The 25,163-nt window shown below is 57.6% G+C and overlaps 1 protein-coding gene across 1 annotated transcript in view; it reads right to left on the bottom strand.

The window, feature by feature from the left end:
- The window catches only part of CELSR1 (cadherin EGF LAG seven-pass G-type receptor 1), a 144,626-nt gene that overhangs the window by 61,569 nt on the left and 57,894 nt on the right, over positions 1-25,163 (bottom strand). The window contains exons 3-5 of the mRNA XM_032644381.1: positions 10,783-11,005; positions 4,849-4,964; positions 4,240-4,328 (exon numbers count right to left, since the gene is read on the bottom strand). Coding sequence (XP_032500272.1) covers positions 4,240-4,328; positions 4,849-4,964; positions 10,783-11,005 — 428 coding nt within the window. The remainder of the gene's footprint in view (positions 1-4,239; positions 4,329-4,848; positions 4,965-10,782; positions 11,006-25,163) is intronic.

The following is a 25,163-nucleotide window of genomic DNA, read 5'->3' as shown; positions in this document are numbered from 1 at the left end:
CGGAGATGCCACATTACAGATGCTTCCACAGAAGGGTGCTTCTCCCCCTCCCCACGGCCCCCAGCGTCTCTACACAAACATTTTGACACCGAAGGGCAAGGGGAAAGGGCAGACACCCCCGAAGAGCCCTGACTACCGCCAAACCTGAGTTCCAACTGCAAAGAAATCATTTTAGAACTATCTACACAAAACTATCGTCTCAGAACAACCGGCACAAACTCTCCCATCAGGCACATTCACTCTTTTGCGACTTGGCAGGGGAAGTGTTTACCTATCGTGCACAATAGTCTCGGGAGAAGAAGCACATCGGCGATGAAGTGATGACTACAGATCCTCCCCAAACCTCCAGGGGCGGGTGTGGGTGGCGGGGCTCTGGGTCCCATCTGCGCTTGACGGAGTTCGACATGTTTCTGCAAAGCGTCGTCCGCCTTTAAAATACCTTCCCAGGAAAACGCCCAGCCCCAGCGGGCACCCAGGCTCCACGGAAGGTGATTTATCCCACCAGACCTTCCCGCTTCAAATGCCACCAAGCAGGAAAAAACAGTAAACTGGCTTTGCCTGGCTCCCTGCCTGGGGGCATCAACCCATAGGAACCACATCAAGAGGCCCTGTTCTCTGATTTCTGGCTGCCTTTGGCCAACGGGGAGCCTAAGGAAATGGGAGGGAGCGCCGTCAGGAGGTCGCTTCTCTGCACAGGTGGCTTCTCTCCATGACCCCTCCTACCTGGGTTCCATTCTGCCCTCTCCCCTGGTTCCTCTCGGCCTCAGGGCTGTCACAGCCCTGGGTCCTGCACTGCCCATCATGGGTGCCCCACACCCTGCGGCCCTTTGGTGATACGCCCTCCTGGGACCATCCTGGTGAGGTTTCCACCTATTTCCTGGGTGTGTGTTGGGGGTGACTGGTAAAATAGCCCAGACTGGCTCCTGGGCCCCAGCAGACTTGGGGAGGGTGCAAGGGACCCCAGAGGCTTCCCACACAGGACCCACTCTAAGGACCGGACACGACGTGGATGACACAACAGATGCCCACAGAGCAGAGCGACTCGCCCCTCCCAGACCACTCCCACTGCTGCCCTCCTTGCCATCTGTCTGGCCACGCCCCCACCTGATGTGACCCCTTCGCACTGCCCCCACGCCCCCCTCCAAACCTGCTCGCTCCCTGCCGAGCCCCGCCCGGGCCCCTGGACACGTGAGTGCCTCGGGCCCTGAGACACAAAGCTCCCGGGAGACAGATGTCCCTGATCCAGAGCACTTTGAGCACTTCCCTTTGTGTGATGACCACAGCAGGGGGGCCTCAAGGTCTACCTGCAAACTGCTCGGTTTCCTCCATCAAACAGCCTCGGGCAGGAGAGGAAATAGCTGAGCTGGCAGCAGGGGAAAGGCCTAATCCGGGAAAGCCTAATCCCGCGCGTGCGCTGAGGGTCTGCTGAAAGGCTGGCCCTGGGAACGGAAGCGGCGGGTGGCAGTGATCCACTGCCAGGGCGTGTTCTCTCACGTGGGCTCCTCCTTCCTTCTCCCGGGGGCATCCCGGGGGCCCTTTAGGAGTGAGATGCCTCCTCGGTGCTCCCTGGAGGGTCTCTGCGAGCAGACCCTCGTGATGCCTCCTGCGTGCCTGGATGGTCAAGAATGATGGATGCCTCCGGACCTGGGCAGGGCTGGCCGAGCCAGAGGTTCCGTCTCTGCTCAGCTGTGACAGGCTGCTGCTTCAGCCATCGGCAGGTGACTCTGGAACACGCACGCCACGTGCAGGTGCTCTGGTGGGCAACCAAGGCTGACACAGCCCCGAAGCCCAAAGTCTTCAGCCGGCCCTGGGAGATGCGTTTCCCATACAAGCGGAAAGGGAAATGCACCACGAGTGCGTCCTTTGCTTCCCTGACATGGAGCATGGGCCCCAGAGGGTCCCCTCGGCCCATCCCGACTGGCCTGCACCCTGCCGACTGCCCATCCCTGATGTCCTGGCCCTGCTGGCAAGGGGAGGAGGCCAGAGGCTGAGAGCTCAGAGGTGTGCGAAGCCCAGACTGTGGGGCATGACATCCTTGCCACATGGCAGCCACCTGCCCTGGAGCAGCGGGCAGGCCAGAGCATCCATTACAACTCTTACTTTTCCTTCTTTCTACTCGAGGGGGTGTGCAACGTCCCGACAAAAGCCTGAATGTGTTTGAGCCAGAAAACCACTGACCCCTTGTCCCCAGCCTTGGCCCAGGAGGGGCCAGCCTCGCAGGAGCTCTGCTGCCGACACATCTGCTTGTTGGTCCTGCCCGGACACGGGACAGCCATCCCGACCATGTGAACAGAGGAATCAGGGGTCCGACCGCTGTCCTGCTGGCTGGAGCAGATCCAGGCCCCGACATCAGATACAACAGTTCCTGCACTCAGCGGGACTGTGCCCCGTGCTATGGGGACACAGAGGCTCACAGGGCGTGGTCCTGGCCTCGGGGCTCGTGACCCTCCAGGATGCTGGGGCACAGTCTTTGTACCTTTGCGCAGTTGAGAGCTGCCTCATCGTGAGAGAATGGCTGCGGGGGAGACTGTCTCCAGGGCAGAGAGAAGGGGCCGAAACCATCTGACCTCGAGCAGGTTGTAAGGGCAGAAGAATTCACTTGGGGGAGTACGGGGGGGCCCCTCTGTCCTCCAGGGTGAGAGAGGCCCACGGGTAGCAACTGGGGAAAGGACGTCGTGTGGGTTAAGACATCGTGTAAGAAAAACCCAAGCTGTGCATCCATCCCGTCCTCGAGCCCCCTGGAGGTCAGCAGGAGGGGAGGCTCTGAGGGTCCCACGGCGCCCACTGTCTCGCACAGCGGCCATGCAAGGCTGCTCCAGGCAGGCAGCAGGTGGGTGCACCTCACACTGGCCCCTAATTGTTCCAGACAGCCGTAGGGGCACAGCTGCAGCAGGAGGCTCCAGCGCTTGAGACGGGGCAGCTAGGAAATTCCAAGTGTGTCTTTAGAGGCGCGTTGTCTTCCTCTGGCCCGTCCCCCGCCCCCCACCCCACCTCCTTAACTGGCTCACGCAGCCCTGCATCAAGCAACCCGGGCACGGTCGAGACCACGGCCCCGGGGGGCTAACAGGAATGAGGGCAGCAGGCTGTCCGGACCCCGTCCCAGGCACCTGTGAACGCTCTCTGCTTGGTCCTCAGAATCCTGAGAGCGGCACCAGCCCCCGTGTCGCTTCAGATCTGCACCCTGACCCCACCAGAACCTCTCCCTGCCCGCATCACAAATACCGTGCAGAGTTCCACACCCGAGTCAAAACCTACCCGGCCTCTGTCCTGGGCCGGGCGACAGGGGCATCTCCCGCCCGCAGACCGGGGACAAAAACCACGGTCACCGTGCGGGTGATCACTGCTGGGGGCCTAAGTATTTCGGGTGATGGAGAAGTGAAACGTGTACGGTGAGCCATATGTAAGAAAGACGCAGAGGGCTCCGATGGCTGAGGACAGACTAGGGGAAGGACAGCGACAGGGAGGGGTCTGTATGACACAGACCTCAGGCCCAAGTGGTGGGAGAGGTCGCCCATCACTACTCTGTCCAAAAGCTGAAATGCAGTAGACGTGAAAGACAGAAAGCACCCTTCCTCCATGGGTGTATCTCTTACAGAGGGAGGACCCCTTGTCTGCCAGCCAAGCCCAGGCGCAAGCCCTGTGGAGGCCTGGGTCGGGGCTCAGAGCAGGAGGGACCCTGGAGTTTCCCAGGAAGGAGAACAGCAGTTTGCAAAAACCACAGCGACGGGGAAGCACCACAGTGATGGATGCAAAAACCGCCGAGGAGTTTCCTTACAAGCCAATAAACAGCAAAATGAAAGGAAACCCCCCGAAACGCCCAGACCTTCACAGCCTTTCCTATGGGAGCCTTCTGACTCTCAGGTTTCATCCAGGTAAGTAGACTACTTGGGCTTTGGAACAGTGTTTGAATGGCCTGGAATTTTAGCCACCAGTAATGACTCGGCCGAGGCAGCTGCAATGAATAAGCTCTTTCTGCGTCCTTTCCCCCGTGTAGGACTCTGGGGTCCCTGAGCCTCCCCGCCCAGCGCTCCCTGGGGGAGTATCCGCCCCAGCGCAGGGCCTGGGTATCTTTACACAGACCCTCAACAAATGCTCATTTCCTAAATAACTTTGTCAACCAGCATATTTATTGAAATTTCAGAGTATAAATGTCTAAAGACCAAAAAGCTGCCAGGGCCCATCCCCCACCCGCCACCGGCCGCCCGGGCTGGGGGTCGGGCGGGGCGGGGCTGGTCCTACCTTGTTGTAATATTGCACCCGCACAGAGTGCCACCGGCCGTCACTCACGCCCCCAGGAACCTGTGGCGCCACCATCGTCGTGGTCTCACCTGCGGGGTGGGCGGAGGTCCAGAGAGAACAGAGGTGAACAAACCACTAAGGCTAAAAGTCCTTCCAACAGTCTGGACGAATGTTCTTTCCAACCACCGGGAAAACATTTTTAACGGCTTTGTCAATATTTTCAACCTACAGAGGCAGAAGCACACTTCAATGATCCCCTAGTTTGTGGAAATTTGAGCTGTGTCTTATAAACAACGCTGCAATGAACATCTTTGTGCGTTCTGGATTTCTCCCACGGGACGGATTCCCAGATGGAGAACCAGGGAATCGGCGAGTCAGCACGCTTGATGGCGCTGCACAGGATGGGGTGTTTTTTTGCTTTTTTGACTGTGCCGTGAGGCATGCGGGACCTTAGTTCCCCCAACCACGGATCGAACCCACGCCCCCTGCAATGGAAGCGTGGAGTCCTAACCACTGGACCGCCAGGGAAGCCCCAATGGGGTGGTTTTAAACAACCAAGTGCCCACGACGTGCTCCGAGGGCGGCTCCCTCCTGTTCAGGAGGCTTTACCTGCCGAGAAGGTGAGCTGCACCTGCTCGTCCACGATCTCCAGGGCGATGAAGTCGTGCTTCTCGTTGAAGCGGCCATTATACAGCAGCAGGGCGTTCCTCTCCTGGGTGGCAAACCTGGGGGACCAAGGGGAAGCACGTCACACAATGAATGAGCCCGGGGTGGAAGGTCTGCAGGTGGCCTGGAGGTGGGGGAACAAGAGGCTGCCCAGGGCAACAAGCCTGGCCAGAGTGGGCAAGAGGATGAGTACGCCTGGCAAAGACTCTGGTCCCCAGTACTCTTTTTTTTCACAGCAGGAGTGGACAGCCCGTAAAACCTGATTAGCAATGTTCTCTTCTGGAAGGAGCAAAGCAGATTCCAGGGGGCACTTTGGTTACCACAACCTGTACAGGTGAAAAGATTCCACTCGCACGGTGCTCTAGAAGGATGTGACACAGCCACTATACTAACTGGAAATATTTGGACGGTAAACACATGCAGTGCATAAATCCCGCGTACACGCCCCAGGGCACAGAGATGTAGGTGTTGACCACCACCTCAGGGCCTATGCCCCTCGTCTCCACCACCACACTCCAGCCACACTGCGCCCTTTTGCTCCCAAACCCTACATTCTTCCCTGCCCCCGGGCTTTGCACCTGCTGTTCCCCCGTGTGGGGTATGATCTTCCCTGACTCTGCAGATCTCCCAGATGTCACTCCGATTGTGCTTTCCCCAACTCACTTTATCTAAGTTGTGCCCCTCACCCTACAGGCTATCACGCCACTCATCTTACTTCTGAAATTATCCTAATTATTTGTTTGTTTATGAGAACACATGATCCTTTAAGGGGACAGATGATGACTCCCGTTCACTGCTGCAACCCCGACACCAAAAGAGGACTTGGTCCACACAAGCGCTTGATACCGATGTGCTGAATCCACGGACGGATGGCGGCCCACGTGAACCAACAGACGCGTGGAAACGCAAGACTTGTGAGACTTGAAGCACTCGGAGTAAAAAACCACACTCTACAAGAGACAGCCTCAGAAATCCTTCTCCCACCCCGAGGAAGCCTCTTCCATCAGACCCGAGGGTCCCCGACACACCAAGTCACCACAAGGCTTCCTCGACACCCTGGTTACAGAGAAACCACAAACCTTCGGAGTGAACTCGGGACTGTTTCCTGAGCTAGCTGGATGTCTCTCTCATCGGAGATTAAGTGGGGGGAAATTCTTTCCTTTGATTCCAGGTTGGTTTATCCGTTTTCATGCGGCAGGAGTCTGTCAGAACCAGCCTCAGGCATGTGACCCTAGCCTCTCCCTTGAGTTACATAAAATTGACATTTCCCGCCCAGACCTTGCATCCCCTCGGTTTAGAAGTCAGCAAGCACTGATGACAAACTCTAAAGAAAAAATACCTGCATGGCAGAGTGGAAGCTCCGGGTGTGGAGTGAGCAGGTAGAAGAAGAGCTGAATTAAGACTGGGATCCACTCGACCCCAGGCTCGCTTCCCCTTGAGGGGTCTCACTGTTGTGGGTTTCTCTTTGGACCGAGGGGGGTGGTCAGTGCTGAAATGGTCCTCCGGGCAGGCACCACGCACTGCTGGGAATGGACGATCTAACGATGGGACCCAGGGCCACAGGGAGGGTCTGAACAGCACAAGTAAAAAGGGGAAAGGCCAGAAACAGAAGCCGAGGCCTGGTGAGGGGCCAGGGGAAGAGAAAGAACAAAGGGTGGCAACAAGGAGGCTGGGACCAGGGAGCTGAGGCCCCCGGGAGCCCAGGCCCTTGGCAAACAGAAACCAGAAAGAGGCAGCTTCGAAAGAAACCACCTGAAATAAACGCCCGGGGCCACGGGCTTCCCTGGTGGCGCAGTGGTTGAGAGTCCGCCTGCCGATGTGGGGGGCGCAGGTTCGTGGCCCTGGTCCGGGAGGATCCCACATGCTGCGGAGCGGCTGGGCCCGTGAGCCATGGCCGCTGCGCCTGGGCGTCCGGAGCCTGTGCTCCGCGGTGGGAGAGGCCGTGGCGGTGGGAGGTGCGCGTACCGCAAAAAAAAAAAAAAAAAAAAGCCCTGGGCTGGTGCCCCAGCCCACCTCTCTCACAGTATGCCCGTCAGGAGGCAGGAGGCCCAACTCCTTCCAGGCCCTGCCCAGAGCAACCGCAGCCCCGACACGGAACCGTTCCCCTGCTCAGGTTCTAGGGGTGCTTTCTATGATTTTGCTTTTGAAGCTAAACTCCCTGATGTGGCCTCGGCCCCGACCTTTTAGCCATCATCAGGTGTGTCGGAAATCGTCCATAAATTGTTGTCACGTGTAAGCATCTACAATACTAGATTTGACAAGCAAGGGGACACGCGCTACATCACGTGGGCACTTAATTAAACACGACTGTTCTTTGGTTTCTCTGAGTCTGGAGCTGCCAGACTTCCTTTGTTGGTTTCCAGCACATCTGCTGGCCGCTGTGTCCATGGGCCCCACCCCCAGGACTCTGGTCACCTTTCAGGTCAGCCTCCTGCAGCTTACTCGCTGCACTGCCTATGACAGAGGGCTGCCGGCCACGCCCAGGTGGTGGGTGGCTATGGCCACGTAGACACCAAAACCACATGCCATCGACCTGTTTGCCAGAAGACACAGGGCACCTCTGATTTGGGGGGACGGGCACCCACAGAAGCCTGCTGTTCTCAGCATCCAGCCACGTGGGGCACAGAGTGGCCAGGGGTCCCAACGAGGGGCCCTCCTTTTGGAGGCTGTGCCCACGTGGTGGCCTCCTGAGCACAGGGCTTAGGGGCAGAGGGCGGGGACGTGGTGTTGCAAGCAGGCAGGGCCAGGACCGGGGCCTGGTGCAGAGGCCCAGCTAGAGAAACGGGAGGGCAACAGCACGTACCAGCTCACGTGAGTCCTCACAACACCCCTGGAGAGGGAGCCTCGTCAGCCGCTTTGCAGGGCGGGGTGGAGCCCTGCACCGTGCACCAGAACGTGGGCAGCCACCCTAAAACAGCGGCCCAAACCTTCAAACTGCCCTTAGAATCAAACAGCACTGCAGCCTTGCAGCCGGGCCCAGGGGGCCAACCGGAGCTGTATCTCCCACGCCTCCCTCTTCCAAGCTCCCGGGAAAGGGGGTGGTGCTCTAAGGATCAGAAACAGAGCCACAAGCAGGGCACCCGGCGTGCACACGGGCTCCACGGATGACAGCTGCTCTCGCCATTTTATTAAAGCTGGTCGCCAAGGGAAATTCGGGAAGAGGGCAGAACGTGGGAAACACCTGCAAATCAGGACAAGCGGGCCCTGGGCCCGTATCCTTTACGGGGGGCAGGGGCCAGAGGGAGGGAGGTTAAGAGCACAGGTTACAGGCAGGGCCTGGGGGTCCCACCGGACAGCCTATGACCTTGGGCAACTTTTTCAACCTTTCTACCTCAGTTTCCTCACCTGCGAGATGGGGAGAACAGTGATACCAGCTCTCAGGGTTCTCGTGAGAAGGAAGTGGGCCTGACAGGTGAGGTGCGAGAGCAGTGCCAGCACAAAGCCCAAATGTGGCCGCTGAGCGATCCACGCTGAAGTCTGTGATGAGTCGGGCAGAGACCAGGTGGTATTTCAGCAGGGACCAGTCTCTCGAAACAGACGTCCTCCAAGAGGACGCCGTCTGCACCCCACACAGATGTCCGGGCCCAAGAATGTACCAAGGTGCTGAAGCAGGGCAAAGTGGGTGCAGGGGTCTGCCTGCCTCTGCAGAGCTCCCGGCAGACACTCCAGGCCACTCAGAATGCCCGGAATGTTCTCCCTCTGCAACTCAACCCCCTCCCACCCCCCACCGGGCCAAAGAGCCCCTCCTCTGGGAGATCGGGAGCCCCCCCGGCCAACGTCTTGGGGCCACAGAGGGGAGCAGTGGGCGCTCATGCTTTGTGAGAATGGAACTACCAGCCAGCTGCTCGCCTGGGCGCCTGCGTGTCACGACACAGGACAAAAAGCCCAAGGAGGGCTTCCCTGGTGGCGCTGTGGTTGAGAGTCCACCTGCCGGTGCAGGGGACGTGGGTTCGTGCCCCGGTCCGGGAAGATCCCACATGCCGCGGAGTGGCTGGGCCCGTGAGCCACGGCCGCTGAGCCTGCGCGTCTGGAGCCTGTGCTCCGCAGCGGGAGAGGCCACAGCAGTGAGAGGCCCGCATACCGCAAAAAAAAAAAAAAAAAAGCCCCTGAGGAGCTTCAGGCCAGTGGGTGGACAGACACAGAGAGAGAGCTGGACCTCTGCACAGTGATGAACACGGACATGGCAATCCTGGAGCAGAAGCCCGAAAGCACCGGCCAGGGAGCCCGTGTGGCCGTTTAAAGGTTTCAAAAGGACGTGCATCTGCTTTGGAGACTTTAGCCCAATCAAATCACCTGACAACCAGGAAAAAAAGTCAGGATCAGGAAATCTGGCATGAGTTCACAGCCCCAACCAATGATCTAGTATGAAGGATGGGTTTAGAGCAAAAAGATCTGAGCCGCAATGTAGAAAACCCACCAACGACTCAAGCCCCCATGTTACCCAAGTGCCCTCATCTGGACCTTTCTCTAGGGGCAGTCAGGGTGGACAGAGGCCTGATCCTGCAAGCAGGAACATCAAAGGCTGAAGGTAGCAGACAAGCAGGCAGTGACCAGACGTCCAGCCGGAGCTGGAATGCAGGTATGGCCCCGCCTGGGTCAGGGGGGCTTCCTGAAGGAAGCAGCAGCCGTCGGACGGGCGGGCAGGGGGGGGCCGAGGAAATGCCTCTGCAAGGCTGGGCAGGTCCAGAGAATCACGAGGTGAGGGTGGCCATGTCACAGGATGCGAGGTGCCAGAATCGAGGGTCACCAGGGGTCAGCACACAGGGGGCCACCCTGTGCCCTATTAAGAAGTTTGGGTTTTGCCCCAGGTGGCAGGCAGGCCCGGCAGGCCTGTCGGACAGAGATCCACCTGACCCAGGCTGAGAGCAGATGCCACCACTGCTGTTCCACGGGGGAGAGGGCGGTGGCCCAGGCCAGAGTGCTGGGAACTGGGAGGACAGTGGCGGGCGGGGGAGACATGAGGTCAAGGGACTCACAGGACCTGACCGAGATGGGAGGGGAGGCAAGACGGAGGAGGACTGCCGGGGGGGTTTCACATCAGCACCACGCGGCGCCTGTTGGCTACACCGCACCCCTCACCTGCTCAGGGTGGGCAGCCCCGGGAGAGGAGTCTGCCCCATCTCTCCCTGAGATGCCCTGTTCTCCAAAGGGCAGCTCAGAGGGAGCATCTTGTTCTGGGGGACACAGAAGGCCGCATTCCCCTAATGGGCCCCTAAACGCTGACCAAATACAAAGTACACCCTGTACTACTAAGGTGAACTTGATAGACGTCTTTACAACGGAAGCGATAGATTTTTAAAAGTTAAATTAAATCTAAATTCTCTTGGAGAAAAAGATGCAAAAGTTAAAGAATGGCCACAGCACACAGTCAGCCTGCTTCCTCCTGTTACGGTTAAAGAACCAGCGCGGAAAGGGGTGAGGCCGCCCGGCCGCCCGCCCGCGGTTTCCCAGCAAGCTGGCGGCACAGCAGGAGCCTACGTTGAGTCTCATTCCCAAGCCTGCTGGGCCCTTTCCCTCCACCTTCTGGCCACCTGGGTGGCAGGGGTGCCCACGTGGTGGCAGGTGAGTGGGACCGGGGCAGCCGGGGGTCGGCTTCGTGGGCATGTGAGCTGGGCGGGCAAACAGGGCACCACACCTGCTAAATGCTCTGTTGTCACCAGCTGGAGATTCTTAATTTTTGAACCCCATCCTCAATTTGCATGGGGTCCTACAAATTAAGTGGCCGGTCCTACAGCCAGCGCTGGCCAAGGTGACTCGACTCTCTGAGGCCCCGGTGGACGGGGGTTGTTGTTACGGGACGGAGGGATGCGCGGAGACACGAGGCCACCTCGCGACCTCCAACCACAGGAGGCGTCGCGGGCACGCGCGGGGACTCACGCGAGGGCCACGGTGAAGTGGAAGCGCTGCCTCAGGCCGCGGAAGGTGACGAAGGACTGCGGCGGGAAGCTCCTGGTGGCCACTTCGCAGTAGGGCCTCTCGAACGCGCCGGGGGGGCACACGCAGTGGAAGCCGCCGATGAGCAGGTTCACGCAGGTGCCGCCGTTCTTGCACACGTCGTTGGTGCAGCGGCCGGAGCGTGCGTTCACCTCGCAGTGCTCACCTGGGGGACGAGGGCGGGAGGAGGTCACACTGTGGCCTGCTGGGGGGAGGGGGGCACTGCTCCCACCCAGGCTGCAAACGCCGCTGCAGAACCAGCTGCTAAACCCAAACCCGGGGGCACGTGAGGCCTCTGGGAACCACCCTGGAGTCGGGCTGCGATCAGACGTGTGCCGTTCCCGCTGGCCCGAGGGCACCCAGCACCTGCTGGGCCGTCTAAGGGTGGCGGGGCAGCGGGCTCCCAGTAAGCACCCCAGGGGGTTCCTCGGCCGAAGGCACCAGGTGGCCAAGCCACTCCAGCCCTGTCCCTGTCCCGGGCCTGCCGGGGTCCCCGCCCTCGGGGGAGTGGGGGGACCAGGGCAACGTGCAGCTGTGAACACTTCTGGGCATCCAACCCCTTTCTGAACGCCCCGCTGGCTGAGCCTGGCTCCCTTATGAGAGAATCACCTAGAAAGAGGATGACGAGAAGGCCTCGTGCCCTCCCCGCACGCTTGCCCGCACGACGGCTGGCCACCTCCGGGCCTCGTGGGAGACTCGGGAGCAGGTCAGGGTCACTCTGGCCCAGGGCCTCCTGTGTGGCCTCCTCCCTCCCCCACTGCCCGGCCGGGCAACGCTGGATTCCAGTTCGTCTTTAATCGTGTCTGTTCCTCCCACTGGCCTCCAACGTCCTCTCTGTGGCCTAATCCCTCACGACAGGAAGGTTCTGGAAGCTTCCACATAGAAACTGATCAGGCAGCCCAAGCTGACCCCCGAGGCCCGTCAGACCCAGAGTGCCCACCGCGGCAGCCAGCAGGGGTCTGACTGGGTGATCCTCGCTCCCTGGGACACAGCCCGGACCTGCCTCTGTCACAGGGTAGATGTTGCCAGCCACCCACAGGCCGGCAGCCCGACAACCAGGAATTCCCCAACTCCCACCAGTATGTGTCACCAGTTTTGACTTTTAAATGAACGCGTTTTAAAATAAAAGTACTACATTGCATACTAAAAAAAAAAAAAAAAAAAAAAGAATTCACTGTGCAAATAGCGCGGCCTGGGAAGCCTTCAGCAGTTTCCTGCGGGTCCCCACAGGAAAACATCAGGAGAGCTGGATGCCCCGGCCGTCCGGCATGTTTGCTCAGCGCGGTACCTTGGAGACCCTCCCTGTTGGCACTTGGGAGCTCCTCCTCTTTCTTCCTAATGGTTGCACAGTATTCAGTTAGGGCAGCGGTCCCCAACCTTTTTGGCACCAGGGACTGGTTTCATGGAAGGTAATTTTTCCACGGACGGTGAGCGGTGGAGGGGCAGGGGTGGGGGGGGGGGAGTGGGGGATGGCTCAGGCGGTAATGCGAGCGATGGGGGGCGGCAGATGAAGCTCCGCTCGCTCCCCCGCCGCTCACCTCCCGCTGTGTGGCCCGGTTCCTGGGAGTTGGGGACCCCTGCGATAGAGGACCCCATCAGAATTTAAACCACTAACGTTTCTTGTTCTACTAGTGATGGACACGGGGCTGTTTACAGCTCGCTTTTATTGCAGGTAACTTTTTGATATACATCCTTGGCATGTTTTAAGAATCTCTCTCTCGAGAAAATTCCTAAATGTGATGAATCAAAGGTACACGCAGTTGACATTTTGACAGCCGCACTTTTTTCTGACTCACCCAATATTTCCAAACCGTGCTCCCCAAAAGGATGCACGGATTCACACATCCTCGCCAACACAAGGTATGTTCAATCTGTAAACTATTTTGCATTTCTGACAAATGAATCTTCCAGGTGTTTTATTTGCAATAATTTTTGATGAGGTTCAACATCTGCCGGAATTTGACTGGCAACGTCCATTTCCTTTCTCTGAACTGCCTGATTATTCCTGTGTTGGTATTGCAATGATGGTTGGTTTTGTTTTTATTGTGTTACACGAGGTCCTCATAAATTTCAGAAATTAACTATTCTCTGCTATTTCTGTGGCAACTCCCTCTTGGCTTAAGTTTAACTTTCAACTTATGTTATTTGTAGTCACGTAAAAATGTTACATCTGCATATGGTCATATTCATCAATGTTTCCTTTGTAACGCCAGTGCTCTCGGGTTTGGTATGAAGAGATACGAAACTTGGAGCTCCAGAGACATCCGGCACCAGGATCCTCGGTGCACGGAGAAGCGTGCATTCGAACGGCAGTATCATCCTGGAACCCAAAGTCACTGGGATCCCCAGACATGGGCTTCCCTGGATGCCCTCTGTGCCTTTTCAATATTGAACCATGTGAATACATTACCTACTGTCTCAGTCTGCTCGGGCTGCCGTAACAAAATACCATGGGCTGGGGGCTTAAACAACAAAAGTGTATTTCTCACAGTTCTGGAGGCTAGATCAGGGTACCAGCACGGCTGGTGAGGCCTCTCTTCCCAGCTGCCCGCTCCCTCTGTCCTCACACGGCCCTTCCTCTGTGTGTGTACAGCAAGAGGCAGAGATTTCTGTTGCCTCTGCTTATGTGGACACTGATCCCATCAGATCAGGGCCCACCCTGATCATTTACCTAAATTACTTCCTGTAGGGCCCACCTCCAGATACAGTCCCATTGTGGAGTTAGGGCTGCAACCTAGGAATTTGGAGGGGACACAATTCAGACCAGAGCAGGCATGTATGAGACAATTGGGAATTTGAACAAACTGGATAGTGATACTAAAATTTATCATCATTTTAAAGAGGAAGACTTAGATGCTGTGGAAGAGTTGGTACTGTGGTGTACCCCACATGTCCCTCCAGGACCAAGGTTCTGGAGTGCTGGGTGACGGTGGCTCACAGCTGAGACTCTGCACTCAGATCCTCCTCCTGAAATCCCTCACCCAAAGTTGCATAGCCCTTGTTGAGGCAGCTCACACCCAGCGACGGGTGAGCGTGGAGATGGAGGGGCCCACAGCCCCTTGGGCTAGTGCAGCCACCTCGGCAGTGTATCTCCAGAGCTGAGACGTGGGGTCCACAGAGGCTTTTGCTGCCACTGCGTTACAGCCCAACCTCTCCTCTGCACAGCCCTGGGTGCCCCCCGCCCCTGGCCACGGCTTGGCTACCGAGAAGGCAGATCTTGAGCCTCAGGGTCTGTTTCCCAGTGTGCAGATTTTAGAGAGCTCAATAATTGACTGGTGTAAGAAAATCCTTTCAACCTTCCAAGGGAGGCTTCAGAATGAGCTTCCTTTTGAGGAACAGGTGAAACTGATCTGTAATTAGCATAACAAGCCTCAGAAACAAATCTGAACTTCCTCTACTTCTCCCAAGTGTCTTCCTTTCCAGGTTGCAACACCCAAGAATGCACAACTTGCTAATCAAAGGTAACCCAGCCTGAGTCCCTCAGAAACAGGGAGGAGTGTCGCAACCACTGACCTCTACTGAACTACAGAACCGTGCAGGGGCCACCAGGCCGGGGACCCAGGGCAAAGCCCACCCCAGGGCCAGACAGTGTCGGGTGGGTTCTTCTTCGTCCCCCTCCTCCCCACCAGGCAGGGCAGGGAGGGAGAGGCCAGAAAGCCCAGCCAGGTCACCCACCTGCTCTCCCCTAGCAGGGGCTGCCCCCAAGGAACCTTGTGAGCAGACAATTCACATGCTGCTCAGAAGGGAAAGGACGGCGGCCCACCCGGCTGCAGACCCTCCTCTCAGCTCCACCAGCAATGGAAACCGTCTGATCTCCCCCCCACTGCCCCCCGCCCGCTCCCGGGTTAGCAGGGTGCCCTGCCGGCCCCACAACACTGGGCTCGGCCACCCCGCCAGGCAGGCTGTGTGCACACATAACCCCACACACACTGGTGCACACACACCTGTGCCCTCACACCCAGTCACACGCTGCTGACACATCTTCGCACATACACCCTCACACACACTCTCGTCTTCACACGCATGCATTCACACCCTCACACACACCCTCAGCCACACACGTACATACCTGCACAGACACACACACCCTCTCACACACACTCTCACGCTAATCCCCGCTCCTGGCATCTTCTCCAGGTGGGCAGCCTGCAGCCTCCTTAAATTCTAGTCATTAATTTTAAATGCTTAGCTGAAGGTGTATTGTTCTTCATACACTGCAAATTCTTTAATCTCTACTTTTAAAATACATGTGACGTCTGGGAGGGTTTGCCTTCCAAGTCCCAACTTGGCAGGTCAAGGGCATTCTGAAATAATAAAGCCGCCGTGAGAGGACGGGGCGGGCCGTGCTCCGCAAACCGTGACCGCAAACAAATGGGGGCCTGGCACGGCCCCTTCCCACGGTGCTCTGCCTGTGGTGTTCCAGAATCCTGCCCATCCGGGCTCGGCCCAGGTGGTCAGTGTCACCACCAGGATGAAAGCACAGCCCACGCCCCCAGTGTGGCCACAGCAGCTCCCGAGCTCTGCCCTCGTGTGGACTGGAAGTCTCAACTCCTCCACCTCTACCGAAGCATCTGAGGACTCCTACGATGCCCTCTCAAGGGCCACCTGCTACCGAGGCCGAGAGAAGGCAGGCCCTGAGCGCGTGTACACACACACACACACACACACACACACACACACACACACACACACAGAGCACCCTTCACTCAATTCCCGAAGACCTGAATTTGACTTTGCTGACAGTATTTCTGCTCATGTGTGGTTTTCAGCGGCTGCAGGGAAGCCTCGTTCCTCAGGCCGCCCCTGTGAACAGGAGGACGACAGAGCAGGACCCGTGCTACCCACAGCCACGCTGCAGCTCGGGCGGCTGCCTTAAAGCATCCGCTGTCCCGTGGAAAGGGCGTGATGATGTGTGGGATTATTCTGTTCCTCTACTTAACCAATTGTGCAATTTCAAATCAGCTGCAAATAAAGCTAAGTCTCCGTGAAGTTGTTTGTTTTAAGCACAAAGGATATCTTTTCATTTCCAATAGGTCGTTGTAGTATTCGTTTCCTGGGACTGCCGTAACAAGTACAACAAATCTGGTGGCTTTACAAGAACAGAAATGTGTTCTCTCATAGCTCTGGCGGCCGAAAGTCCAGAATGAAGGTGTGGGCAGGACCGTACTCCCTCTGCAGGCTCCAGGCAGGACCTTTCCTGCCTCCCCAGCTGATGGGGGCTCCCCGTGTTCCCTGGGCTGTGGCTTCATCATCCATCTCTGCCTCTGTCATCACATGGCCGTCTTCCCTGGGTCTCAAATCTCCCCCTCCTTTCTCTTATAAGGACGCCCGTCACTGGATTCAGGGTGGACCCTAAATCCAGGATGATTTTACTATTCATCGAGAGCCTTACTAATTACATCTGGAAAGACCCAATGTCCAAAGGAGGTCACATTCTGAGGTTCTGGACACGAATCTGGGGGTGATACTACTCAACCACTCCAGCGGCCCTCCGCGCCTGTCCTAGAGTTACAATCATAGTAAACGTTGGCCTCTGCAAACACGGAGTCCCGAGGTGAAGCAGCACCTAACCCTGTGGGGCTGCATTCCCCAGCTTCCACGACACTCACCGGGCTCTGGTTTCTCTGCCCTCTGGGAACGCTCCTCCCGGCCTCTCCCACCAGGCCAGTAAGGGGAGGTGGGCCAGGGCCAGCTCCCCACCTCCACAGCCGTGCCTCAGGCCCCTCCTCTGGGGCCCACACACAGCCATCCAACCCTTTCTGCCCTTGTTCTCTCCTCCGCAAACCCAGGCTTCAAACCTGTCTTCCCTCGCCAAGCTTGTTCTCCGGGTCCCACACCTGGAGAGGGTCCTGCAGCTGCCCAGAGAGGGGGCCAGGAGCCCCGGAGCCATTCCCTCCCCTCCTCCCTTGTCCCCACCAGTGCCATCCCCCAGGGTCCGTGTCACTCGCCTCCACTGCCACCTGCACCCCAGTCTACACCAACCCCAATCTGCACAACCACGGACAGTGACCATCTCTCGGGCCCCTGGACCCACGCCAGCTGCTCATCACCTTACACATCCGCCTGTTCTCCACAGAGGCTTGCAAACAATCCCGCTGCTCCATAAAGACCCTCCCACCCTGGAGCCCGGCCCTCGGCCACACGCCAGCCCCGTCTGCGCCACGCTCACCACCTCTCGTGCCGGCCACACGGTCTCCCTCTTTGAAGGGAGATTGGGGGATTCAATAGGCTAATGGAGACGACCCCCTAGGTAAACACTCATGCATATTCACCACTGTCAATGATCACCCCCTGGTGACCCCCTTTCTCTGTGCCTGGCATCCTCTCTGCTGGGCTCTGCAGGTGGCTTCCCTGTGCCCAGATGCAGCTTCATCTCAGGCACCCTGCATCCCCTCAGGAGGCTTCGCCCGCCCACCTGACCAGGGCCAGGGCGCCCAGGACAGACCCTGATGGCCCAGAATCTCCCCCCTCCAGAGAGCGCCCACCCCAGCTCCAGGGTGACACCTGCTGTGCAGCTGTTCCCCAGCCTCTGTCTCCCCAGGCTCTGGGGTAGGGGCAGGGGCAGGGTCTGTCTGGGGGTCAAGTCTAAGAATATCCAGCACACAGAGGGTGCCTGACAAACGCCCGGCACGTAGCAGGTACTCGACGAATGCTTGTGAGATGAAGTCTTAAAGTGCCAGGATTTCCCCCCTTCCAAGCCAATGATGAATCCTGTACAGAATTATAAAACCTGCATAATTCACAGGTTTGATTCAAACAGCGTTGGGAATTTGTTGATCTAATGAATGAAGAATTAATTCTACAGATAAACACGCTTTTTTTTAAAATAAAAGGCAGTGAGGACTCTTGAGTATGCAGGTCTCAGATGAACTGGGTCCCCCGGAAAGGGTCTCGTCTCTGGGTTCCAGGACCTTCGTTCAGGCCAATCCCAGGCCCCCGTGCGCGCCTTTCCATGGCAGCCACTCCAGCTGAACTGGACAGTAATCCACTTACGTGTTTCTTTAACTGTATCTCCTCCTCGGGGCTGTGCTGGCAGATCCCGACGGCCAGCCCTCGGGGGAAAGCCCTGATTTGCAGAACTGTCCCGTTTCCATGGGACATCACAGCCAACCTGGCATCAGAACTCAGAGTTGTGAAGAGATGTGATAGGATGGTTTTTAATTCTTAAAATCATCTTACTTTAGGCAAATAATTAGGACCAAATTTAGTGAGCCCTATATCTTTTTTTTTAATATACAGCTCTTACTTGAAACACCATTTTAATGCAATAAATGTTCTCAGATGTGCTTACTTAACAAGATTTAACTTCACCTTTCCTCTTCTAGGAATCCTCAAAGTAAATCTGGGCTTCCAAAATTTCTTCCAAGCATCCCAGTATCCTGCTTAGAGTCAGAGGCTTGCTCTGAGCCATTCAAAACCTGGGGAAAGTTCCCCCATCCTCCTCTTGTGCACCCCCAACCCATTATGACTGCCAGCCTCGCCCGCCCACCGAGGATGAGGTTCACCCGAGCAAGCTAATAGCCTTGCTCAATAATTCATGTAGCACCGCAACCCCCTGCCGAGGAAGACCTGAGGCCTGGCCTCCTGGTCACGGCTGCAAATGCAGAACCCCGCACGGAAAACTGGGAAAGGACCCCCGCTGCATAAGAAGGCATGCGTAGCTGCAGAACAGGAGCTCCCAGGAGCCGAGGCCCCTCTAGCCGCCACAACCTCACGCACGTCCCGGTCACTGGATGCCTGTCCCACCCAGGCTTGGGGCTGGGGGTGGGAGGGCAACACTGGCCACCCGGGAACCCCAGCCCGTAGTGCCAAAGCCACAGACCCTCGGGTGGGGAGCGTTGAGTGCCCTAGAGAAGCGCCAGCTTCACAGAGCTTAAACAAGGGCTCGTCTGCAGGGTTACAGGGGCGGCGGAGGCCTCGCAGCCCCTGGTGTGGGAACTCTCAAACGCCCCCATCTTACAGACCGGAAACTGACACCCGGCACGGGGTGTAAGAATACCATTTGTTGTTTGCAACCAAAAAAGATATTCCTTAAATGTAAGGGAAACGGAGGAAAAACATAGTGCCTGAGTGGGGGAGCCTCTGAGCTGGGCTATGCAGGAGCGTCCATGGCGGTGGAGACGGCTCGGCCCCAGAAAGGGCCCCAGCAGAAGCACGGGGATATCGGGGGCTGGGCCGGATGCTGGGTGACGGGTGCGCACCTGGTCAGGTCTGCGAAGGAGGGGGGGACAGCCAAACACCCCTCGCTGTAGAGAGACCTGTGGGGAGCAGGGCCTGGCAGGGGGAAGGTAAAAGGTACAGGAGTGTGTGTGCGTGTGTGTGTGTGTGTGTTATGTGATGTATGTCTGTGTGGCGTATGTGTGATGTGTGTGAATGTATGTGATGTGTGGCGTGTATGTGATATGTGTGCATGTGTGTTATGTATGTATGGCATGTACATGTGATGTGGTGTGTGATGTGTCTGTGTGTGGCGTGTATATGTGGCGTGGGGTGTGTGCGCACGTGTGTGGGACAGTCACGGCAGGTCTGGGGGAGGAGGGGCAGGGCGGGAAGCAGGAGATGACGGTGTGAACGTGGTTCCTGCCAAGAGGCGCTTCAGAAGATGCCGGGGTGGGGGCCAGCGGAGGGGAGCGCAGCCAGGCCGAAGCCCTCGGCCCTGGAGGGGGGCCAGGGCTGGGCCCCAGGAAGGGAAGGGAGCGTAGAGGTTTTTATGGCTTCAGTTTTTCGATAAATAAAGAGACAATTGCCTTCTGGTCCTAAGCGATAGCTCAGGGCTTTGAACTAGAAAAACTAGACTCTCCGGAGGCAGTGATGCACCCGCATAGCTTGTGTTGGAAGCTTCAGGAGCACGGAGACAAGGACAGGGCCTCTGAAAAGTTTAAACACTGAAAAAAATCGGTCCATCCACCCTTCCATCCACCCACCCACGGCCTAGGCACACCCTCCCACCTAACCGCCCCCCCCCCCCCCGCCCCCCGCAGAGGTGTCCAGAGCAGGCTTCCGACCACTGACTCCGTTTCCCAGGCTGGAAACCCTCCCTGAAGGCAGGATTTCTGTTTCTGGCCCCGGGGCTAGCCTAGCCCCTAGGAGGCCGGGGTCAAGGTGAGATCAGCTAATTCTGTGAGGATCTTGAGCTGAGCACCTGGCATGTGGGGCTGTCACATGACCCCCTGCTCTGAACTGGCTTCTTGAGCCTGGAGGCCCCATCTGTCCACCCCAAGCCCCGCACTGGCCCTCTCCCCGCCCCCAGCTCCCTTCAAGGTTTCAAGGTTGTTGGACTGCCTCACCTCCTGTCCCGGCCCTGGAGCCCCCTCCCCTACCAGGCAAGGCTGCCAGGAAGGGCCCCTCAGAGGCCAGACACCTGCCCACAGCACGGGGAGGGGAGGCCGGAAGCCCAGACCATGGCAGGCCTGCCCCAGGCTGGGGCTTCGGGGTGACTTCACTACTGTCTTTGAAGCAAATTCCCAGAACCCCGACACACCCATCTTTTTAAAATATAAATTAAAAATGCATTCCAGCGCCAAAGAAAATGATTCCAGCTTCTCCACGGCTCCTGGCTGTAAATCAAGAGTTACCTACACACCTGAGAGGTTGAAACCCGGCGAACCTGAAAAATCGCAGTGCTTTCCAAACTCCTGGTGCAGGTACACGGCCCGGCCCGGCCCGACTCAGCCCAGCCCAGCCCGCAGACATACTTGGGGACCCCCTCCTTTCAGAAAGGGGGTGCTCTCCCTACCCCTCTCTCCTCATGTCCATTGCGGGGTGGGGGGAACAGAAAATAACCAACCCTGAAGTCAGCTAAACGGTGGCTCCTAAAAGATACGTCCAGGGCTTCCGTGGTGGTGCAGTGGTTGAGAGTCCGCCTGCCGATGCAGGGGACACGGGTTCGTGCCCCGGTCTGGGAAGATCCCACATGCCACGGAGCGGCTGGGCCCGTGAGCCATGGCCACTGAGCCTGCGCGTCCGGAGCCTGTGCGCCGCAACGGGAGAGGCCACAACAGTGAGAGGCCCGCGTACCGCAAAAAAAAAAAAAAAAAAAGAGATACGTCCACATCCTAATTCCCGGAACCTGTGACTATCACCCCATGTGGCAAAAGAGTGACAATCACGTCACGTGGCAAAAGACGTGATTAAATTAAGGATCTTGAACTGAGACCCTCCTTATAACCCGGGTGGGCCCTCTGCAATCACGCGAATCCTTACGGAAGAGGAGCAGCTGCAGTTTACAGACCACGTGAGGAAGGAGGCACAAGCCCAGGGAGCCCGAGGGCACCATGGCTGGAAGAGACAAAGGGACCCGCCCCTGGTGTCCCCAGAGCCTTCGGAGGGAGCGTGGCCCCGCCCACACCTTGATTTCAGAATTCTGACCTCTGGAACCGTGAGAGGATGAATTTCTGCTGTGTTAAGCCACCCAGCCTACAGTCTTCTATTCCGGCAGCCACAGGAAACCACTACAAATCCTAAACACACCACAGAAACCGGACAGACTCAGCAGAAATCTCTTCCTGGGGACAGTCCCCTAAGAAAGCAGCGCCCCTAACACCTTTCAGCGACTCCGTAAGCTTCAGCAGAGCTGGAGCCGTGGAAGAGAAAGCCCCTTCTGTCCCCCAGGTCTTTGTGGTGCCCAGTGGGCAGCAGCTAAGAACCCAGGAGGCACCAAATGAACACACACAGGTGGACCCCAAAATCTTGGCTGCCAAAGCCAGCGGGGGAGGCCCCCCAGGGGGCCGGACACTGGCACGTGGGGTGCCTGGGGCAAAGGTGCACCTGGTGACCAGGGGAGAGTTCACCGAGCTGGCCCCCAGGGCCTGAGCACCCAGAACCCCATCTTGGCTCCTGAACCCCCTGAAAGCAAAGGCAGGGTCCCTCCCAGCCAAGGATGTGGGCTCAAAAGGATACAGCTGGTGGCAGCTCAGGAGACATCTGGGGTCCCAGAATGGTGGAGGGTCCCACCCCGGGTCAGCCTGGGCCCCAGCCAACATCCCCCAGGGACCTGGTGGGAGGGAGGCTCATTCTGTCCTGGGGCCCGACGGGGAGGCTGTCCAGGGCCCTCCTTGTGCCCTTGTGGGCCTCTGCAGGCGTCTCTCCAGAGACCATGGGATGGGGGGCGGTGCACAGCCTGGAAACTGCCTCATCCAGGGAGGCCCCGGCTTTGGGAGAGCTCACCCGGAAACCCCGGGGCCAGGGCATCTGTCCTGCAACATCCCAAGAACCAGCTCCAGGACAGCATCTCAGACACAGGACTATGATTTAGTTCTAATGACATGCGGCCCTCTGAGGGTCGGGGCACGGGAGGGCCTGGGGAGGTCTCCTGGGGAGGGTGGGCTTGCGTGGGTGGGGTGGGAGACGCCCTGCACCCCAGAGAAGATGGAAGCCTGGAGGCCGGGCTGAGGGTCCCTGCTGACCATGGGAAGAACCTGTCGGTGGAAAGTAAACTCACAGCTGTGGGCAGCGAGGCTGGAAAGGGGCGTCCCCAGCACTTTATCAGCTAGTAGGGAAACCGTGCCAACTCTGAAATGGCGACGTGTCCAAACTCAGCCGGAATGCTAACTAAAACCTTAATCATCCATACACAACAGCAGCTCAGCCCCCGATGGTTCAAATTCCCCTTCCTGCATGGTGCTGGGAGGAGGGACGTTCCCGGGACAGATGAACACCCAGAGAAGAACACGCATTCTTTATTTGCCGCTTGGACTCACGACAGCCGCGTTGCCCTGGCGGACACACACTCCCTCCTCCAGCTGCGCCCGGCGACCCCAGCAGAGAAGTCTCACCCCGTTACCCCAGCCCTGCAGGCACTGGGAGCACGACAAGAGACACCTGTCTGTCCACATCAGGGAAAGGGCTCAGGAGGGAGCAATGGGCAACAGCGTGAGCGGAGACCACTCTCCCTGGGGAAGTCGGGGGTGGCCACTCACGGGTCAAGGGCTCAAACTGGACTCCCAGTAACTCCCGGTGGCCCTTGGTCCACGTGGTGCCTCCAGAGAAACAGCGGGGACGGACCCCAGGGTCGATGGCAAAGGCCTTGCTTACTCCTCCCTCCACAAATACTGACTGAGCGTCAAGGGGGTGCTGGGCGCCGGTGGGAGAACACGGAGCCCCGAAGACACCCACATCCTACTCCCTGGAGCCTGAGGCCATGTCACCTCACACCACAGAAGGGACTTGGCAGGCGTGGGTCAGGTAGGGATCTTGAGACTTGAGACACGGAAGTTACCCTGGACTCCTGGGGGCCCGGGGTAACGGCCAGGGTCCTCGTGGGGGACGAGGGTCAGCAGTGAAGCTGTGATGACAGAGGCAGAGGCTGGCGTGAGGTGAGGAAGGGCCGCCAGCCAAGGGATGCAGGCAGCCTCTAGAAGCTGGAAAAGGAGAGATTCTCCCCCGGCGCCTCCAGAAGGAGCTCCGCGAGAATAAATCTCGCCTGTGGGACTCTGTCACAGCAGCTGCAGGACACGAGCTGAGGGGGGAGGAGGCAAGGCCAGTCCTTGCTCTCATGGAGCTGCCTTCTGGCTCTTTCTGCAAAAGCAGCTGCTCTCCACATGCGCACACACCGGATACTCGCAGCCTGCACGGGGGAGACTCCTGGCAGGAACTGGCCAAGGAGCCTCGTCTCCCCTCGGACAGCGGGTACGACGACCCAGGAAGGTTCTAACCGCACGTGGCATGTTCTCGGGCCACTCTGCTCACCGTGGTCAGACATTTCAGCGTATACCTGTGTTCCTCACCGACCCACGCCCTGCGCCCAGCTCATCTGACCCACCTAGAAGCTGGCTGGGTGGACGCGAGGAACGCTTGTTTTCAGATCTCTGAAAAGAAAACGAACCACAGAAGCCTGTCAGAGTGTCCTCTGTCCCAGCAGACGCTCGACAAGCGGGTCGACAAGAAGTGGCCATCACCACCAACCCCCAGAAGCCCTGAGGCCAGTGGAACTGTGTCAATTCCTAACCCCCGGTGCTTGTGAAGTAATCTCACTTGGAAATAGGCTCTCGCAGATGTGATCAGGTTAAAATGAGATTATACTGGACTAGCGGGGGACCTAGTCCAATGACTGGTGTCCTTTTAAAATGAGGGAAATTTGGACACAGAGACAGAACACACCGGGGGCGGGGGGTGCCATATGAGGACAGAGGCAGAGACTGAAGAGATGCAGCTACAAGCCAAGGACCACCCAGGACAACCAGAAGCTAAGAAGAGGCAGGAAGGACTCTCCCCTAGGGCCTCTGCAGGGAGCAAGTCCCCACCGACACCTTGATTTTGGACTTCAGGCCTCCAGAGCTGTGAGAGAATAAATTTATGTTATTTTTTATCTTAATAAATTTATTTTATTTTTGGCCGCGTTGGGTCTTCGTTGCTGTGCGTGGGCTTTCTCTAGTTGCGGTGAGCGGGGTCTATTCTTCATTGCAGCGCACGGGCTTCTCATTGCGGTGGCTTCTCTTGTTGCGGAGCACGGGCTCTAGGTGCGCGGGCTTCAATAGTTGTGGCACACAGGCTCAGTAGTTGTGGCTTGTGGGCTCTAGAGTGCAGGCTCAGTAGTTGTGGCACACGGGCTTAGTTGCTCTGTGGCATGTGGGATCTTCCCGGACCAGGGCTCGAACCCGTGTCCCCTGCATTGGCAGGTGGATTCTTAACCACTGCGCCACCAGGGGAGTCCAATTTCTGTTAGTTTAATCCACCCAGTGTGTGGTCCTTTGTGACAGTAGCCCCAGGAAGCTAACAGAAGCCATTAGCCCCGCCCCTGTCCCCAGTGGCCGTTTGGCTGTGCACGGACACCCAGGCCAGATGCAAGGAGGGGGATTATTCTGTTTGTCAAAACCCCAGCCCTGGGGGAAAGAATTCCACGGAGGAGGAAAGGAGATCCCTGGCTAAATTTACCCCCCACCGCAATCTCTCTGTATATGATTTTAATGGAAAACGAAGTCTTCCTGAAGTGCAATAATGCCTTAGCTTTACAATAATGTACTAGAGAAATGCTGGATACCCCCAACCTGGAACCAGTAGAAAGAGTCCGACGTCAAAGACGGCAGAGGTGCTAAAGAGAGAGAAACCTGGAGTAATCCTGAGTATCTGAAAAGTACATTTTCCTAAGAAAGGATTCTGTCTCTGCTTTATTTGAGATTTTAATTATAGGCCAGGTAACGATTTTCATTTCGAATGATAATTTAACTCTCCGGTTTAAGGACTAAATTCAACTTGACGACGAACTCTTCCAAGCGGAGCTTTAATCCAGTAAATTGCAGTCAAGTGCAGCAAACTCATTTCTCTTGTGTTATGTGAATGTCACCCCACAGGAGGACAGCACGGCTCAGACGCACGAAGCATTTGTA

This window comes from Phocoena sinus, chromosome 10, assembly GCF_008692025.1.
Source record: "Phocoena sinus isolate mPhoSin1 chromosome 10, mPhoSin1.pri, whole genome shotgun sequence".
Lineage (NCBI taxonomy): Eukaryota > Metazoa > Chordata > Mammalia > Artiodactyla > Phocoenidae > Phocoena > Phocoena sinus.
This window is presented reverse-complemented; position numbering and strand designations above follow the sequence as displayed.